This window comes from Canis aureus, chromosome 12 (assembly GCF_053574225.1).
Source record: "Canis aureus isolate CA01 chromosome 12, VMU_Caureus_v.1.0, whole genome shotgun sequence".
Classification (NCBI taxonomy): Eukaryota; Metazoa; Chordata; class Mammalia; order Carnivora; family Canidae; genus Canis; species Canis aureus.
The window spans coordinates 35,283,693-35,303,247 of record NC_135622.1 but is presented as its reverse complement, the minus strand read 5'-3'; the positions used below and the strand labels follow the sequence as shown (position 1 = coordinate 35,303,247).

The 19,555-nt window shown below is 36.7% G+C and overlaps 1 protein-coding gene across 2 annotated transcripts in view; it reads right to left on the bottom strand.

Annotated features, from left to right (window-relative positions):
- Positions 1–920: 920 nt before the first annotated feature.
- PRKD3 (protein kinase D3) overlaps positions 921–19,555 on the bottom strand; it is an 88,678-nt gene continuing 70,043 nt past the window's right edge. For both annotated transcript variants that reach the window (XM_077843593.1, XM_077843594.1), the window contains 7 exons: positions 16,777–16,849; positions 15,979–16,085; positions 9,829–9,990; positions 9,486–9,584; positions 6,839–7,106; positions 4,613–4,698; positions 921–3,767 (listed from right to left, as the gene is read on the bottom strand). In XM_077843593.1, coding sequence (XP_077699719.1) covers positions 3,594–3,767; positions 4,613–4,698; positions 6,839–7,106; positions 9,486–9,584; positions 9,829–9,990; positions 15,979–16,085; positions 16,777–16,849 — 969 coding nt within the window. In that variant the 3' untranslated portion in view covers positions 921–3,593. The remainder of the gene's footprint in view (positions 3,768–4,612; positions 4,699–6,838; positions 7,107–9,485; positions 9,585–9,828; positions 9,991–15,978; positions 16,086–16,776; positions 16,850–19,555) is intronic.

Here is a 19,555-nt window from a genome sequence, read left to right as displayed (position 1 = left end):
AAAAAATTTAGGGGTGCCTGGGTGGCTCAGTCTGAGGAGTGTCTGACTCTTGATTTTAGCTCAGGTCACGATTTTGGGAGTTGTGGGATCTCCAGCTCCATGTCAGGCTCTGTGTTTAGTGCAGCATCTACTCAGGATTCTCCCTCTCCCCTTGCTTATACCTCTGTTCTTTCAAAAATAAAATCTTAAAAAAATAACTAGTAAACCTAACATGTACCTGAAATATGAGTTAATGTAGACTACATAGGAGGAATAATTTTTTGATTTGAGCTAATTCTCCGTCATTTTCAGGTAACTGTCCAGTTTTTTGTTCTGTTCTCATTTTTTGGTTCACAGAATTTTATATTAATACCAGTATAGACTTTCTGAAGAATTGTTATATTGGCAACACAAGCTTAAAATGAAATTAAAGGAAAAGAATATCAGCCATATGTTTTGAACTTATAGCGTAACTCTATTGGAAGTTTACTGGCAGAGTGGTCAGCTCTTGGCTTTCTATTGCTTGTTTGCTTTAACTCAGAACAGGACAGCATTCTGTATCTCACTCTAAAGTAGGAAGATAGAGGGCTTATTTTTCATATGCTGCCTCGCCTTGGGCCATTTATAGTCACCCTTATTTTTTTTCCATGTTTTCTTTTTTCAAAGAGTTGGAGAATTTCTGGACGGTGAAAGTCCCCAACATTGGCACCTCTCAATTATTTTAAGGTTTTATAATTAATGGGAGGAATCAGGCAATTCCTTGTGTATCTTAAAACCTAGAAAGTTCACTTTGAATGGCATCTGGCTTATGTAAGTCTTGTAGCAGGTACAATAATTGAATATTTGATGGTAGCTCCTGAAAAATTTGTAGTCATAATTATTCCAAACTTTCATGCCAAGAAATAAGACCTCCAGATAATTACCTCAAATTTCATATAAAATCGAAATAATGAATTGTTTTTTATTTTAGGTAGTCAAAAAAAAAGTGTTTTAAATATAGCATTAATTCAATTTACAAACACTATTTTCAAAATAGTTCTTTTATCAAGGCCTGGGAAAATAACAAACCAAATAAAATTTTCTTTGGATACCTCTACTAGAGATAGGCTCAGGTTTTCACATGGAAAAGTATGGTGATATGGAAATACATTTTATTATCAAGCTTCTTTGAGGATATTTACAAAAATTGGGATGTAACAAAAAAATAAAAAATGTACTAAACAGTGTCATTATAGACTACTTTGTACATTATCAAATGTTTCTAACAATTATTTCTTATACAAAAACAACTTCAAGACAAAAATGGCTATGCAGGTTATACAGTATCTGGAGTAAATGACTCAACTCCAAAATATCTGACAGTGCCTTTACAAATTTTGTTTAGAAAATTTCTTAGGCATTCAACAACACAAACAAAAAAAGAGTGCAATTAGTTTCATGGCTTGTAAAGTTTGATTATATAAGTAGAGCAAACATCATTCCAGTTAATTTTCACCTTATGCAGTAAAACCACAAAAGGATGCCTAGGGATTCAAAATTACTCCATTTTAGCACATTGATATTAACATATTTACTTGGGACAAATTTGGGGAAGTCCTCCTTTATCACAGAGAAAATACATTTCTAAAAGGTTTTGCAAAATTTGGTTACATGTTTTAAACTCCTATAGGGGAATGAAATACTGAGAGACCTTGTAGACTGTTTCCTGTAGAGGTTTATGGATAGGCAATGCAGCACAGTGATTCGCAGGGGTCAGAGGGGCTGGGGCCACACCGCCGGGGTTCACATTCACATGCTGTGACCCTCAGTAGCTGGTTACTAATCTTCCTGTGCCTCAGTTTCCTATCTGTGAGATGAAGTCCATAATGCACTCACTTTGTGGCTTTTGTGAGGGTAGGTAAAAATTTGTGAAGAGCTCAGAACACAGGAGACTGCAGGTTGGCTACTCACTTGGCAGTAGCTTAGGGCTCCCCCAAAGGCCCTCTCTGGCTTAGATTGTACACAGGGACATTCTTTTCCTTTGCTACCTCAGATCCAGTGGGGCAATGACAGTTAACACTTTAGTTTTTAGTTTATTGACTGAGTATCTTCATACATAGCCCATCTTCACAACAACACTGTGAGGATAGTGTAGGCCAGAATTATGATGTTCATTTTATAGACTGATGATCTTGAGGCTCAGACAGATTGAAGCTAAGACTTAATACTGGATTTTCTGACTCCAAATCTTTAGCTCTTTTTGGGGAGAATAAGAAAAGTTTACAGTGATTACTGTGGAATGAAGACACAAAAAGCCACTAGTTTTTTTTTTTTTTTTTTTTTTTTTTTTAATAAGTGGGTGGTCCCAGATCTTAAACTTTGTTTGGAGGAGAAAACAGTAACTTTTTCATAGCTTTAAAAAAAGTCTAACCTCTTAAACAACATTTTATCTGAGTAGAAAAACTTTAGCTGGCTGCTGGTACTAACATGTTAAAAAAAAACAAACTGTAAAAGTAGGGCTACAGTATCAGCAGAGCAAATGAAAGAATAAAATGGGTGTTTGATGCTTCACCCCATCCACTCCCCCAACCTGCTTAAAATGATTTAAAAACATTCTAGATACCAGAAAGCTTTCCAGTAAGCTAAGGGAAGAAAAAAAAGGATACACTCTTAGCTGTTCTTCTCTGTAGCATTAACTGATCTGCACTGGCCTTTTAGTAATTTTCTTCCTCAAAGTATTCAACTCCATAAAGATAAATTGTGTAATTAAGGTTTGGATATATAGCCATTGAATGTTGGAAACCAGTTGTGGCATTACAGTGGTGTCAGTGGGAACAGGAGTACACAGCAAGTGGAGGAGCTGAGTGAGGAAGAGAGAGACCAGCAGGCCTTCCTCCCGGTCCCGTGACACCAATTGTTCAAAACTATCTTAGAGGCTGTTACAACAAACTCACAAAAGGTGACAACTTAATTTTTATGTTGTAGAGAACCTATTAAGAATTTAGCATCAAAGGTTAGGGATCATGGTTTTGGAATTTTGACTGACCTTAAAAAAAAACAAAACATAAAAAGGTAAAACAGCCTAGGATCTAGGAAACATTTCTAGGTGCCTAGGAAAAACCCCGTGTGCCTCTGGTTAAACAAATGTTTAGAGCCCTCAAAGCATATCACATGCTGGGGGCTCCTCCTCAGTTATATATTAAATGCAAACCTGGTTAGTAATCAACCTTAAAACTTACATGATTTGATCAAGATATGCAATGGCTGGACTCTAAGCTTTCCTTTTTCTCCTTTTTAAAAAATAATGTAAGAATAGGAAAGGGAAGATAAATTAAATGCCACTATAGTACTAAAGTGAAGGATTAGGAAAAAATACAAAAAAACCAGTCATTGTTTATGCCATAAAAATTATGAAAAGCTTCATCTTGGTTCCATTGTATTTATTACTCAGTTTCCCCTCTTGCACCTCCTCACGATGAACTACAGGACAGGTATCACCAATTCCTTATTAGATTTCCCCATGTCTTTGCACCCTTGCAGATGACAACCTACAAAGAACAACAGTCGTGTAGCAAAGTAGGAGTATCAGTCCATAAAATGAAATCCTTCCTTACTGTAGTCAGGCTCACTGATAATTAAGGATCTTCCTCCATGTCATCTGGATTGGGAGCCATAATGAAGTGCTTTGGGTACACAAGATTGTGGGTGTATGCATGTACTTCCCAGCGGGCATCATCACTTTCATGTGTAATGTAACGTTCGCCGATGCGAGTTTCAAATTCTCTAAGGTCAAGCCAAGTCTGATAGTCCTAGAAGAAAAATGAAGTGATTACACACTATAAAGGAAACAAAATAATGTGAACTTTTTTTTTCTTAGCATCCTAGTCACAAAATTGACAACGCCAAGTACTTGCTATACAGTAAGTTCCATTTGTAGTATTTTAAATTAGCAATGTTAAATGCTTTTTCAAATTTAGACTCTCTAATAAAGTAACTAGTTTCTACGATTAAAAAAAAAATTGCCTGAGGCTTCTGAAATGGTTAATAATAATCATTAAAACATTCTGTTCTATACTCTGACCTTACACCCACACCTTAGTTCTCAAAAGAGGGGATAGTACTTAGAATCTATCACCAGGATAATTTGATAATCATGGAGACTAATTATGATTGCATTTGTTGTGAAGTTAATTCTAACCCCTACTCCCTTTAAAATAGTTTTGAAGCTTCTCTTTACTCTGAAGTTTGGGGGTATTGTTTGGCAAATCTAGCTTTTGGGGGACTAAGCCAAACGTTTTAAATGGCCTTTCTGATCTCATCAGTGCAAATATTAATCTTTTAGTGGATGTTTTAAAAGTAAAATATATTTGACAAAATAATATGCTTATCTTACAAAAAGGCGAAATGAAACATACGGTCCTATAAGAAAGCTAAAGCACTGCTTCAGTTCATGGGAGTTTAATTACCTATCAGTTCTGCATTTCAGTGATATACTGCAATTTCCAGAGAGGCAGCCACAGTACAAATTAATCACTGAAGAACACTTAACAGTATTCTAAGATGAGGAGAATCTGTTGGTCTTAGAGTAGTTTCATTAGGTAAGACAAATTACAAGGAATGGCTCAAATGAGGATCACCAAAGATTTTTTTTTACCTGCAGCCAGGGATGACTAAGAGATTTGTCCACACTGTATCGTTTTCTCATCTTCACTTGAAGTAGGTTGTTTATCAAATCAATTGCTAAGAGAAAAGACGAAATCAGACACATGGATTTGGGTGTAATGGGGCACACCAAACTTGGGAGTCTGCCTGGAAGGCTATTCAATCCACAGAAATACAGAGTTGAGGGTTTTTGCTTCTCAAGGCCATAGCCTTGACTGGTCAGTGATCCATAAATGTCTACTGAACGAACAGAGTACCTATTTAGGAAGCGTGTCTGTTTTGTTAAGGTGGCAGGACAGACCACAGGTTCAAGCGTCAACTTTGCAGCCACTTACTGCATGTGGCAGAGGGTCAGTTATTACATGCTGCCATTTGTCCGTTTCCTCATCTGTAAACTGAGGTTGTTGAGAAGATGAAATAATACACGTAAAGGGCTTAGAATCATGCTTAGCATTAGCTATTATTATTTTAAAATTAATAAAATAATCAATTATTTTAAATTGATTAATAAATCAATTAATAATTGATTACAGACTGATTTGTTGTTTCCTTCCAATGACATCATTCCCTAGTCCCTGGCTTGGTCTGCAAAGGAGCCAAAACTATTGCCTTGCCTCTGTAGATAGGGCTAGACTGACAAGGTAACTTATTACCACAAGTTCACACTCAAAAGATTTTACACAAATACCTTCATGGTGTTTGGTGTATGTGGTGAGATCTTGGCATACTTATTTTATCCAGTTACTTGAAGAAATGGAGCAGCTGCAAAACCAAAACCGTACTGCATACTGACTACAGCCCTATGTGACGGCACACTTGAAATATTTATACAAAAGCCTGGACCCAGGGATGAGTCAAGTGAAAGATTTACATTATAACTGCTTCTGTTTCTCTTCTGCATACCACAGGTATTTTATGAACTCCTCTGTGTTCCAAATACTTCCCATTTTGATCCGCTGTTCCTTAAGTGGTTATCCACCATGTGCATCAGAATTATTTGGGGGGTATTTCCTAAAATGCATTCCTTATGTCCTTCTCACTGGTGAAGTGGAATCTCTGGGATATAGCCAGGCATTTTTGTCTTAGTACACTCACTAATTGATTCCGATATGAGAGGGTCTGCACACCACACTGCCCCCAGGAACTCTAAGAGAAACCCTCATATATACTTCAATTAGTTGTTCATTACCAAGTAAGCTAGCTACTGTCTTCACATGTTGTTCCTCAAACTTTACCAGTTTAATGGGCTGTTAATTCCTAGGATTAGGCCTGCTACTTTTGGAAAACCAAAAAGACCCCTGTTCCAAAGGTTGGCTAAATCCAGGTGGGGATATTCTCTAGTGGGGTTCTATTCAGTATGGGACCATTTAGTACATTGTGTGCCCTTCCTGGTAGTATCAAACTAAAGAGGCATAGCCAAGGCATTCTTGATAGGTATAGAACCCAGGCTTGCAGGCTCAAAAACCTTTCCTGGGCAGGGAAAACCAGTGTATCCTGCTTCCTAGGACTGGGCCACAGGAGGGCTGCAAACAAACTGGTGAATGTCTATACAGTTCATTCTAGGTAACTAGCTTACAATCTGGTTCTGAAAATAATTATGAAAAGAAAGAATACTTAAGGAGAAATCTCTCCTGCTAGTAGCCTAAGTTTATCTTACAAAGTTTAGAGAAAGGGCTCAGGGAAGACTTCACAGATGAGCCACGAGTTAAGGGCCCTTGAGAGACTGCAAGGATTTCAGCTGCGAGGCAGAGGGACTGTAGGCAGGTGAAAGGCCCAAGCAAAATGTAGAAAGTAGTTGGCAAGAGTAGACAGGTTTTCTGTAGGGGGGCGCAAGGAAGAGGAGGATGGAAGGTAAATTCAGGCTGTCTCAGATCTACAGCTGCAATGTGGTTAAAGGGAGCCCAAGATGTCTGGGGCAGAAAAAGACAAAAGTAATGTTTCCTGAAGACAGATTTGGCAGCAGTAGTGACTGGGAAGGACCAGGAAAGAATCTAGTGGACAGGACCATTAAGATAGTCCTATGGATTTGTCCTATGCCTGGGTACTAGATGGACGTTAGAGAAGAGACCATTCAAAAGGAAGACTGCTCAAAAATTGGCTGAATTGAAAGATGAATATGAGAAATTGATGAGACAGGAGAGACATGCTGATTTGGGATCACAAAGATTTTTAGACTAAACGGCACAGAGCTAAAGCTTTTTTTTTTTTTTCTTCTTACCTTCACCAGAAATTTCTCTCCACGGATTTGGTGGGTACATAAATGCAGCATTTTGGATTTGGTCATTTATATCTTCATCTTCATTAAAAGGAAATGTGCCACTGAGGCTCACATAGACGATAACTCCCACTGACCACATATCTAGAGAACGGTTGTAACCTTTGCTCCTGAGAACTTCAGGGGCTAAGTATGCTGGAGTTCCTACCACAGATCTCCTGAATGACTTTTCACCAATGATGCGTGCAAAACCAAAGTCACACAGCTTCACCTGGGAATAAAAAGATGTTATTAATTTTGCATTTTCATCTATCTATCTCTATATACCTGTCCCTAAGTATGATACTGAATCATTTCAACATACCTGCCAACTACTGATTATGAACAAAAATGAATGTAGATGGGGCAATTGTAAAGTACCCTTTTCCAAAAAAGCAGATACATTTATAACCTTGTGATCTATTACTGACATAAGCACTAGGAAAGCCGTTCATATTTTCTTTAAAAAAAAAAACCAAAAAACAAAAACACCTTTATAAATTCTAGCTTCCAGAATGCCAAAAACCAGACTGGTGGTGTTAAGTGCTCAAAGCTTTTTGATGATATGGGAGAGTGCTGATTTTTTAGCATTTGGCTTTTAAGGAGCTGCTTTTCTATCTGTGAGCAAGAATTATGTGTTTCATTTTTTAATCCTCAGTGACCTCACAGTGCCTGGAAACACAAAGGTACTCAGTAAATGTTTGCCGAATGAAAAATAAGTTGGTATTTAAAAACTGACCCTTTATTTTCCTTAATCCTAGAATCTATATTCTCGAGGATTACTCTCTGTTGGCAAATAACTTGAGGTGTAGTAAAGAGAATTAATGGAGCCCATAGAAGAGCAATGCTAGAGATTGCTTTAAAGATCAAGAGCGAAGGTGTCTTCTATGACTATGCAACAAACAATTGCTGGTGAGATACTGGATTTGACAACAGTTTTGTCTGAAGGTAGCCACAGTCACTACAATATCCTTTCGGGAACAGCGTTCTGGAAGTGTAATGAGCTTGGCAGAGCTCAGAACACTTACCTTGCTGCACATCTTCTAGAAGTTTGGGTTTTGGAAAGTAAGGTCACATTTGTGAACAAGCAAATGCCAAGTACTTTATGGAGGAAATGCGGAAATGCCCTGACTCACAAATGTCTTCAAAAAAGCATTATGATAAATTGAAAAAAAGGATTTGGCTTCTAAAAACTAATGGTATAAACTGCCTGGAGAGCAAAGATGAAGGTGCATTCATTCAAATGCTTCTTGCTATTTCTAGGACATGGAGCCTCGTGCATGTTTTTATGGTAGTGTTCTATGTCATTACCGAATGTGGCTCCCTTCTGATTAAGTACTGGAGGAACACAGGATTATTGACCATGAAGACATGTGAACTTCTTTTTGGTTAAATGCCCTAACATCCTGATAAAAGATGCCTTGGCAGTAGGCAACTGAATAAGGAAGTGTGGCCATGGCTAGCATTTGAGCAAGAAGGAATGACAAGTAAATGACATTATTTTCCCTTTGTTCAAAACAGAGGTCAGAAAGATGGAGTTTTAGTCTCACTGTAGGGGTATGCAACCTTTGCCCAACAATTCTGAAAACCAAATGAGATGATAATGTGTGGAAACACTTTTATTTAAAATATCACACCAACTATGAGGGAACCCTTTTTACCTCACAATGACAGGGAATCCGTTTTAAGCCATATAGGCATTATAAAAGAACAGGATTATTTCCTTGTAAGAGTTGAATAATTTTTAACAGTATATCTTCTTCTTAAAAGACAGTTTGAGTTGTATTTAATTCAAGTGAAAGTCAGTTGTCCTTAGTCTGTCTTAGTCTGTCTTAGTGTTTAACTGTGAATTTTTCAAATGTATATAAACAACAGTTTGGCAAAAGATATTCTAGTTAATTGGAGAATTTACCAATGATAAGCATGAAAAATATTTATGGGTACTACCAACATATTCCTCAGGAAGAATGTTTCAAACTTTGGGTTTATGAACCATTTTTTAGGTTATGAAATTTGGATCAAGGTCAACACTTTAGTGAGATGAAATTTATTAACCAAGTAAAAAAAAATCCGTGCATTACACATAAGTTATGGACACACACAGAGGATATACATGTGTGAGTGATGGCAGGGACAGGAAATGTAATTCTTATATTGGTTTTAGTGAAAATGTTTGAAATAAAATACCATAAAGAGGAAGGGGAGTGAGCAGCCTGCCTCAAAATCTAGTTCCTCCCCCCCCCCACAAAAAAAAATCTAGTGTCCTCCACTGACAGTTCTACCCTGTTTTATTTTATGGGGAATTTGTTCTGAGCACCAGGCACCAGTCAAGATTGATATCTCTCACTTCAATCCCAATGCACAGGGAGAGTGAACTGCACTATGTGCAAAACGTTATACCTTGAGGTCCAGTTAAGTCTAAAAAGTCTTAATGAAAATAAACAATGAGTAAGATCTGAGTTCAAATTATTCAAGTACTAATCCTCACTGGTAGTTACAGGCTAATTACTTCTGTTAAGATAGTGATATATCTGAACCTATAGCACTTCCTTTCATTACATGGGTGCTCTGTAATGTCAGGTACTTAACAAGGTTCTAGAAAGTATCTTACCTGAGGAAATGGCTCTGCTGATGCAAGCAGCACATTTTCTGGCTTTAAATCACAGTGTACAATATTCTTAAAATGGAGATTCCTCAAGGCAACAAGGATCTGTTATTGGAGAAAACAGAATTTTTTCAGTGCCTGGTAAAAATCATAGCTGAATCCCCATCTGACCTCTTAAATGGTATGGTAATTTGAAAAGTCCACGACAGTTCATCAAGTTTTAACTGAAGTGTTAATCTGTTCTTCAAGGTTAATTCCCACAATATCCTGATATGTAAAAGCACTGCTATTTAATTTTCTGTTTTCAAGTATTCTCGTTTCAAAAAAAAAAAAAAAAGGGTTAAAATACCTGTGTGACCATGAATTTGGTAATTCGTTCTGGAAGTCGACTTTTCTCACTGGATAGAATCATTTCCAACATATCTCCATGTAGCTTTTCCATTACCACAAAAACTCGTTCTGGAGTTTCAAACATACATTCCAGGTTTACAATCCCAGGATGGTGCAAATTCTGAAGAGTTGCAAGGATATTTATATAACCAACTTAAGTAGAGAAATAGTTTTACTATGCAAATATCTAACTGTACTACAATTAATTGTATGGAGTACATGGCACAGAAAGAAAAACAGCATAGAAAAATAAGCAGTAAAAGCAAACAAACAGGATCCTGGATTTGGATTTTCCAAGATCTGTACTGGACTGGATGCACTGAGGGGAAAGGCTGTCTTCCCAATTGATTACCTAAGTGCCCTTGTCCATTACTACATTTTCTTCTTTCTCATCTTTTTAGTCTCCTGACACAATGCTAATTTTATACTGTCCATAAATAGGCACCAATTGCCAGTCAAATTTAGCCAATTACACAGAACTTTGGCTCTCTGGGGCTGTGTCTGTAGAGGTCTGTGCTCGAGAGCTGGTTCCAATTTTAAGGTAGTTATTTATCTAAGTCTGGATTTTCAATCTTCCATTTGCTTTTCCTTCTTTTGGGCTCAAGATCTCTACCTCCATCATCTCCTGTTTCTGTTAATAAAAAAGCAATCTACCTTACTGGTTAAAAACAACAACAACAACAACAAGAACAAAAACCTTTCCTCAGAAGCAGATTATCATGATACGTCAGCCATGCTCAAAAATATTCAACAGCTTTTTATTCCTGAACACAAATCTATTCCTCTGCTTACCCCTTCCTATCTTCAATAATATGGCTTCATTTCAATTTTAAATATGCTCTATTGGCCTAAATGTTTAAGCTTTTATTCTTTATTATTAGAAATGTATTTTTTATGCTTTTATCCTTATTATAGGTACTAATTATGCTAAGACATAACTTTTTGGCTTATGTGAAGTTGAGCACCATCTCTAAAATATTTTTTGAATCTGCCATCATCTCTCAATTCTCACTGTAGCTGCTTTAATTTCAGCTCACATTACCTCTTTCTAGGACGACTGCAGTAGTTTCCATCTAATACTATATATACATGCAGCAGTACTTATCCCATGGTACTGTGCCAAGTGCATGTATCTTACTTTGTAGCCAGTAAGTTCCCTGACAGCAGAGACTTAGTCATTTTAGCTCAATGTCTGAATCATGGTGCTTTAAAAAATGACTAGCAAGTGCAAAATAAATATTGTTTACTAATCCATTTAAAATAATGTAATGAGATGGTATTCCAAGCAGCTAAATTAAAAGTGACACATTTCTACAGTGAAAATAGCAGTGAGCAGGGAAAGATTCAGAATATTACAACTTTGATCAACCTAGAGTTGGGGAAAAAAAACAAAAACCTAGAGTTGGAAGTGTGGTTGGCTGTCCCCATGCTGTAGTTTTAAGTTTCTTTCTTCCCACCTGCCGGTAAATGGTATACACACACAAAGATAGAAAGAAGTATTCTGTAACATTGTCTCTTAACTTTATTTATTTAAATGTCCCATTTCCTCTGGAGTCTTTTGGTAAATTATACTTTGATTGAGAATCATTTTCTCCAGGTTTTCAAATTTATCTGATAGAACTGGACAAGGCAGCATCGTAAAATTAAAATGCCTTTAGGTTTTTTTCAGTAGTTGTGGTCATCTCCCCAAGATGTTCTTTCTTATTTTTGCTTTCCTTTATTGTTCATTCTTTAACCTCTTGAGTTTGATTCTTAATTCATTTATTTTCATTCATTCTTGTGTAAATATTTGAGGTTATAAATTTTTTGAGCAATTGTCCAAAAACTGATATACAGTATTTTCACGATTATTTTTTAAATACTCTGAAATCTTGATTTTGCTCTAAGATATTAAAAAAATTTTTTTCAGGTGGTGGGAGCTTTCTGTTCTCCAATTTTGTCATTTATTTCTAGTTTTATTGCATTAGGATCAAAGGATACTATTCATCCTGCTGTTTTGAATGAATGGGGTACTCTCTGTTCTTTGATTTTTAGGGTACAGACTTTAGTATAAAGTGGTTAGATTACCTTATACTGTTTAGGCCTTCCATGTTGTTAGCTTTGGCTACTTCATCTGCCAAGACTCCTATGTGCTTTTCAGTTTCTCCCTGCCGCCTCTCTAGTTTTCCTTTATAATGCCGCTATTTGGTGTAATCTTCTCTCTTCCACTACTAAAGTGCCCTTCTTCCCTTCACTTACTGTGTCTTCCCTTGAATTAAATCTTATCAGATCATGACCCCCTTGGCTTTCTTCTATTTGAGGAGGCAGAGAGGATATCACAATTGCAGATATCAGAAAGTGCCAGCAAAAACAGCACTTAATGTGGTGCCTCTTCCTGCATGCACCCCTGGCTCCATTTCCAGTGTTTCTGGAAGAACTCCTTTACCTATTTTATAGGTCTGAGCTTTCTTCTATTTTCATAAGTTTTGAAATTTTTTCTCTATTATCATTTTTCTTGTTGCTTTTAGGTGACTTCTGAGAAGGGGAAAAATGGTGAATTTATACACCACAGTGTTAAAACCAGAAATTTCTCTTTGAAATATCTCATAATATTTTTCTCATTTACATAGGAAGCCATGAGAGCAACACACATTTTCTCCCATTACTACTCTATAACCAACCCTTTTCAGGCAAGAGCAAAAGATATTTTATATTACCATATCCCTATGAAACACAAGTAAAACGCCTTCCTTTCTTTCCTGCCTCATAATATACTCCTCAGCCAGATGTAGCCATGTTGACAGTTTATGTAGGTATGGATCCTTTTCTTTACATAACTGATGTACACATGTGCAAATTACACATTACCCTAAGAAACTATACAAATGGAACCATTCCACATTTCTATTTAAAAAATTTAACAATATGTTATAGGTAATGCTCCATATAAACACATTTATTCAATAAATGTTAAATGAGTATTTGCTATGCTCTTGGTACTATGTAGGTAGTCTGGATTCAAGAGTAAACAAAACTGACAAGTACCTCTCATCTTGTGAAGCTTATTCTAGCAAGGTGGGATAGATAATAGGTGATAAACTAGTAAACTACCCAGTATGAAGGTGGTAAATGCTATGGAAGGAAGAAAAAGTAAGGAGGTGGGGGTGGATGGGTGTAATGCTAAACAGAATGCATGGGCCTCATTAGCAAATGACACACGGCAGTCCAGGCAGAGGGAATAGATAAAGCAAAGTCCTTGAGACAGGACCATATCTGACATATTTAAGGAATAGGGAGACAGTCAGTGGGGCCATCATTCAGAAGAGACTCAATTTGTTGAAAGTAGTATCTACACTGGGACCTTTTCCAAGAGATTTTGGTTCAGCCTAACAGTATCTGCAGATGTCCAAAAATGTCATGTCTTCTTTTCTTTTTTTTTTTTGAAGATTCTATTTATTCATGAGAGACAGAAAGAGAGGGAGGGAAGCAGAGACAGAGGGCAGGCTCCCCATGGAGCAGGGAGCCCAATGCAAGACTTGATCCCAGGACCCTGGGATCACCACCTGAGCCGAAAGCAGGCGCCCAACTGACTGAGCTACCCAGGCACCCCATGTCCTCCTTTCTTTTAAATTGATAGAAATACAGAGTTTATCACCAAGCACTCAAGAGCGAGGCTGGATGTTTCTGGGTTAACTATAAGGTCATTCCTTAATCACTGATTCTGTAATTGACTCTCCCTGCCACTGGAAAGGCCAAAACTGTAGTCTCAGTAGTATGCTTAGTCTTTGTGCTATAACCTTTCTTTATAAAGGTGAGGACATAGGGAAGAAAAACTGTGGAAGTCAGTGGAGCTGCAGGTAACTTACAGTACCAGAATCAACTATCAGGCTGGCGTCAGCCAGCCTTTTAGGTTTGTTTAATGAGGACTACATACAAGAAGAATCAGGGGCAAAGACTGGAAAGTAAGGATGACACAGCTGAGAGGGGAGGGGGGAACCAAAGGGTGGAGTATATAAGTGTAGTAAGTTCCTTTCAACCCGTATGCAACAGTCTAGCTGAAATGCCCATATGACTAAATCCTGTGTAATGAATTTCATCAAATGAAATGAGTTGCTATTTGGAAAAAAGTTTCCTTTAAAAAATGTTTTTACCAAATTCAGATTGTTCTAAGAGAATTGTAATTCAAACACAAAGTAGACTAAAGTTGATCGTTATATATAGAAGAATTTGTTGAATTTATACATTGCAAAGGAAATAAAGTCACGATTTTACGTATGTGCGCACACGTGCGCACACATATACACACACAGCAGGTCCAGTGTGGTAGAGTAGAAACAGCATGTGGTTTGCAGACAGATTGAAACTCTAAACCTGGGCAGCCCGGGTGACTCAGTGGTTTAGTGCAGCCTTCGCCCAGGGTGTGATCCTGGAGACCCGGGATCGAGTCCCGCGTCGGGCTCCCTGCATGGAGCCTGCTTCTCCCTCTGCCTGTATCTCTGCCTCTTTCTCTCTCTGTGTGTCTCTCATGAATAAATAAATAAAATCTTAAAAAAAAAAAAAACCCCTCTAAACCTGTCCTCTTCCTTGGGTGATGTTAAGAAAAAGTACTTATTAATAAGTACAGTTTCTGGCACAAAGTAAGTCATTAACTAAATATAAAAATGTAAATTTGTATATAAACAATTTGAAGAGAATCTACAACAAAAAGCATGGTATTAAATTTAAGATGAAAATAGTATATTTGGAGACATACTACAATTACTTAACCATATTCCCTATATGGTAGTCAATGAAAAAGAAGTATTATAAAATTAAATCTTAGGAGTTTTAAACTAATAACAATTGCTACAGAAGGCTATACTACCATTGTTGCCCTGTGCATTACCCAGAATTCCCTAAATTTAATTATTATGAGCCATAGTTGATAAAACATGGCCAAAAACACTTTAGTGTTTAGTTCAGAGATTTGTCTGTGATCAGAGTGGCAAGGATGAATCAAGCCTTAAGAATGTATCCTTAATATTTATTTATTTTTGTTATATTAGTGGGACAATGAACAAGATTCCAGAATTAGATATGAAAAAAGATCACTAACAATATTCACATTCTAATACAGTCCGAATGCTATTAATATTCTATATGAAGACAGTTGTACAGGAGGAAGTGACCTTGAAGGGACCATAAGTAGCTTGTAGACCACAATCTTTTGATTATCACTCCTCTGAAAAACACAGGAGGCAAATGTCATTGCTGGTAACCAATAATGTAATACATGTAAAATGAATTGTGTGTTTGTAAGTTTCTTACCTGCTTCTTCAAGGAAGCCTAAGTTCAGTAGGTTTTGTCTTCTTGAACTTCACTCACAAGCAAATGGGGTTCTGACAGCATTAACTATTATATTACCATGATTTCTTAAATATTATGCAAAAGCTACACAATGAATAGACGTTTGCATATTATAATTTATATGATATTCATACAAATAAAGATAAAACTAAATTTAAGTCTTCTTGATGACCCCCAAAAGAGGTAAAAATGTTAAATGAAAATGGTAATTTATTTAATGAAAGTTAGGTCATTACTAATATATATTTAAAAATATACCTTAATGGTATTATAAAATTAAGTCTTTAGAGTTTTAAATTAATAAAATAACAAATGCTACTGTGAAAAGGCACACAATTTTTAAGCATTTATTTTTACAGCAATTGCTATGTCAACCAAGTACCATCATCTGTGAGCACTGCATGGGTACAGCACTGACCTCCTAAGCCAAATGTGGGGACAGAAGTATCCAAGTATTTTGAGCTTCTGGAGTGATGAATTAATAAATTCTTACTTTGTTGTTATTAAGATTTTACTTATGAAAATGTATTCTAAACAAACTGTCATAATGGCAGTTCTTGTAACTCCTAGAGGACTGTAATTTAATTTTTCCCTTTAAAAAAAAAAAGACATAAGGATTTAATGTAGATGCCCACCAGCCTCTCACTGAGCCCAAAGGTCATAAGATGAAAACAGAAGAAAAAACAAGCTTTTTTTTTTATCAGCTCTAAAAAGACTTACATTTAAAAATCCACAAATCAAAAATTAAAACCAATACAAAGCAACTTGGGTTTTTTTTTTTTACCTGTAAAATAGCCACTTCATTACGGAGTTGACTTTCCTGTTTTGTGGGGAACCTCATCTTATCAATTACTTTAATAGCCACATCCCTTCCAGTTTTTCTATGTTTTCCTATTAAAAAAAAAAAAAAAAAAAAGGTATAGAAAAAAGCAAATTGACAGCTCATATACAATATAAAAGCTTTATTAGGACGTTGTCCAAAGACTGAAACTGATATGTATTTATTTACTCTTAGATTTCTTTTTTTGGCTGATTTTGTTCCTTCTCCTTTACTCTTTAAGAAGTAAATTATTATTTTCCCTTAATAATAGTTGCCCCTAATAAAGGCATACTTCAAATGCCAGGAAATTTGAATCAACTTTTTTGCTGAAAAATAGTCTACCTTAATAAATAAATGATAGTTAACTACTCTTAGTCTTCAGATACTGTCAAGATAGAAACATTGTATCAGTGAACTAATTTTATTCTAGATTCACTGAGTCAGCACAGTTATTTAACCACATGTCAGAGCAAGTGTTGAGGCAGAAAGGCCACTTAAAGAGTGTCTAGCAAGGGAGGACTAGGATTTAATATTACTTTTCTTTTACACCTTGGATTATAGCTTATAAAGTACTTTTATGTGTATCAGGCTTAATTAACAACCTGTGAACAATGCAGGTCAAGTTTTGTAAGCTCCATTAAACAGATGAAGATACTAAGCACAGTGAGCTTAAATGACTCTGCCAATATCATGAGCCACAGATCTTAGGATCTGATACAACATTCATGCGAACAGCAGACAAATGGGCCTGCAGTCACTTACCTCCATAGACGATACCAAACTGGCCTGAACCAAGCACCTCATCGGCAAAGATCTGGTAAACAGTGCTAATGTCCTATTTAGGGAAGGGTAAGCAGCATTATTTCCCTCTATTTAACACTGTCAACATCTCTCTTTTCAAAATACTTTAAGATATTTTTGTTTCTGAGAGGCAGCTAAATTGCCTAACAAATATTTTATGAACAGACTTCCCATGTCCTAGAAAAGCCCAATTTTAATGCTATGGCTCTTGACATACAAGTATAATCTATTCTGTAAGAAGGCCTTTGAGGGGAAAAAGTTTTGAATAAAAGAAAATCTTGTATTTATTAAGTAATGCTCCATAAAAAGTTAACAAAAAAAATTAAGAACAAAATTTTACCTATTTCACCATTAAGGAGATTTGTTATCTTTGATCTGAGAGAAAAACTCAGAAGGTTCATATTACTGAGATTTAAGCTCATTTTGAAAGCCTGATGGAAAGGGTTATGTGTGAGAAAGTCTGTAACTTAGATCCCTCTTCAATCTTCTTCCCTCCCTCCCTTCCTTCTTGGTGCTGGCTGTTGCTGTGGGAATATCTTTGGAGGGCGCTCTCCAGTCCTCTCCCTGGTGCTTCAGTCAGGAGTCTCTGTCTGGGTATGTGCCACAGTCGGCATGGAGGGTGTTATACTCCCCCCAAGTGCCTGTTTCATGGCAGTAACTCAACTGAATAAACAGAATTGAACAGACCTCAATTTCTCACTGGTAAAGGTGATACATAACATCTAATTCACTGGATTTTTAAGTAAATTAAATGAAAGATATATATCAAGTGTCAAGTCCAGTGCCCAGCATATAAAAATCAGTAATTCCATAAATCTGATTTCCTAATTTCTGTTGAAATTGGGTAATCCTAAATTGTTGACTTCCCTGGGACTTGGCTTTCTCATCTGTATAAAAGTATTCTACATCTCTAGGATTCCTCCTAATTTAAAAAATGCCTGTGAATTTAGGATTGTCATCAACATTTATTGAGCCCTAACTGTATAGAGGACTCTGTAAAAGGCAGCTAATTTGTAAAACAGACCTAGGTAAGAGGCTTATGATGTATTAGAGAAACAGTGAAATCTATTAAAAAGGTAAATAATTCAGGACATACCAGGGTCAAATAAGTACTACATATTTGTAGAAGCTCTCCTAACACCTGTTCTTTACTCATTCACCAGAACAACCTGTACTCTCCCCATTCCCTCTGAAGAGCACACACTGATTGATGTCTACAGTAGCCTAACAAACTGGGGGTGGTGTCCCAAAGAGTGAATCTTTAAACTGAACATGTTCCCAAACCCTTTATGCCAAATGTACTTGTTATAGATCACAGAGTTTAATTACTGCAAAAATTTAAATATATATACTTTTTAAGTCAATGAAACAGAGATTACTATGAAAACTAGGTAGTTTTAGAAACTCCATAAAGGGGTGTCTGGGTGGCTCAGTCAGTTAAGCATCCAACTCTTGGTTTCTGCTCAGGTCATGATCTCAGGGCAGTGAGACTGAGCCTGGTGTGGGGCTCCGTGCTCAGTGTAGGTCTGCTTGAGATTCTCTCTCCCTCTCTCCCTCCTGTTTATGTTCTCTCTTTCTAAATAAATAACTCTTAAAAAAGAAAAAAAGAAACTCCATAAAGATGAGATACCAAACCAATTGCTGTCAATTTATTTGTGAGCAAAATAAAGATTGGGGGAGTGAGAATTCTGTTTCCAGAATAATTCACAAGTATTCCTGGTTCTACTTTAAAGAAACAAAAATTGGAAATTATAGAGAATGCATTATGGGCACTGTTGTATAATAAGAATTTGACTGGCCTTTGTCCCTGGTTCCTAAAAGAGACCCTAAATCCTTGGAATTTCCCAATTCATAGGAGTTTCTTACATTATGTCATTCGTGAGCCCTTTGGATCACACCTGAAGTATGCTAACAAGATGATTCAGGATGGGGTAGGGTCACCAGAAAGATCAACCAAGAGTGTTGGGGCTTCGAACCAGTCCAAACTCAAGGGAGGCAGAGGGGAGTAGGAGAATGAGTTCAATCATGTGGCCAAAGATTCAGTCAATCATGCCTACTTAATGAAACTCTAATAAAAACTTTGGACACTAAGGCCAGATAATTTTCCAGGCTAGTGACACATCAATGTGCTGGTAGATTTGCATGTCCTGATTTCAGGGAGAGAATGCAGAAGCTCTACATTCAGAACTCTCCCAGACTGCATCCTATGCGTCTTTGGTTGGCTGGTCTGGAATTTTATCATTTTTAAATAAAGCTGTAATCCTAAATCCAGCACTTTCCCTAGGTTCTGAGTCATTCTAATGAATTACTGAACCTCAGTGTGGGTTCATGGGAATCCTCTGAATCTGTAGCCAATTGGTCAGAAGTACGGGTGAACTCTGGACCTCTGTACTTGGGGCTGGTGTCTCAAATAAAGGCAGCCTTGTTAGGAACTGTGCCCTTAACCTGTGGAGTCTGCACAAAATCAGGGTGATTAGCATCAGAACTGTATTACTACATACAGATGTGGTTGATGCAAGATAGACCAAGTGGAACTCTACTTACCAGACCCATACTTAAAGAAAAAAATCTCAGCTCTGTGACAAAGCAAATCAATCAATGTGCATATATGCATGTTTTAAGGTATAATGAAAAATTTTAAGGTTTATAAGAATCATTTTTATATGCTTCCCAACTTTAATCAGCTTTTTGTTTAACCAACCAAATTTTGGTTCTAATCAGAGTAGATGAGGGAACATCC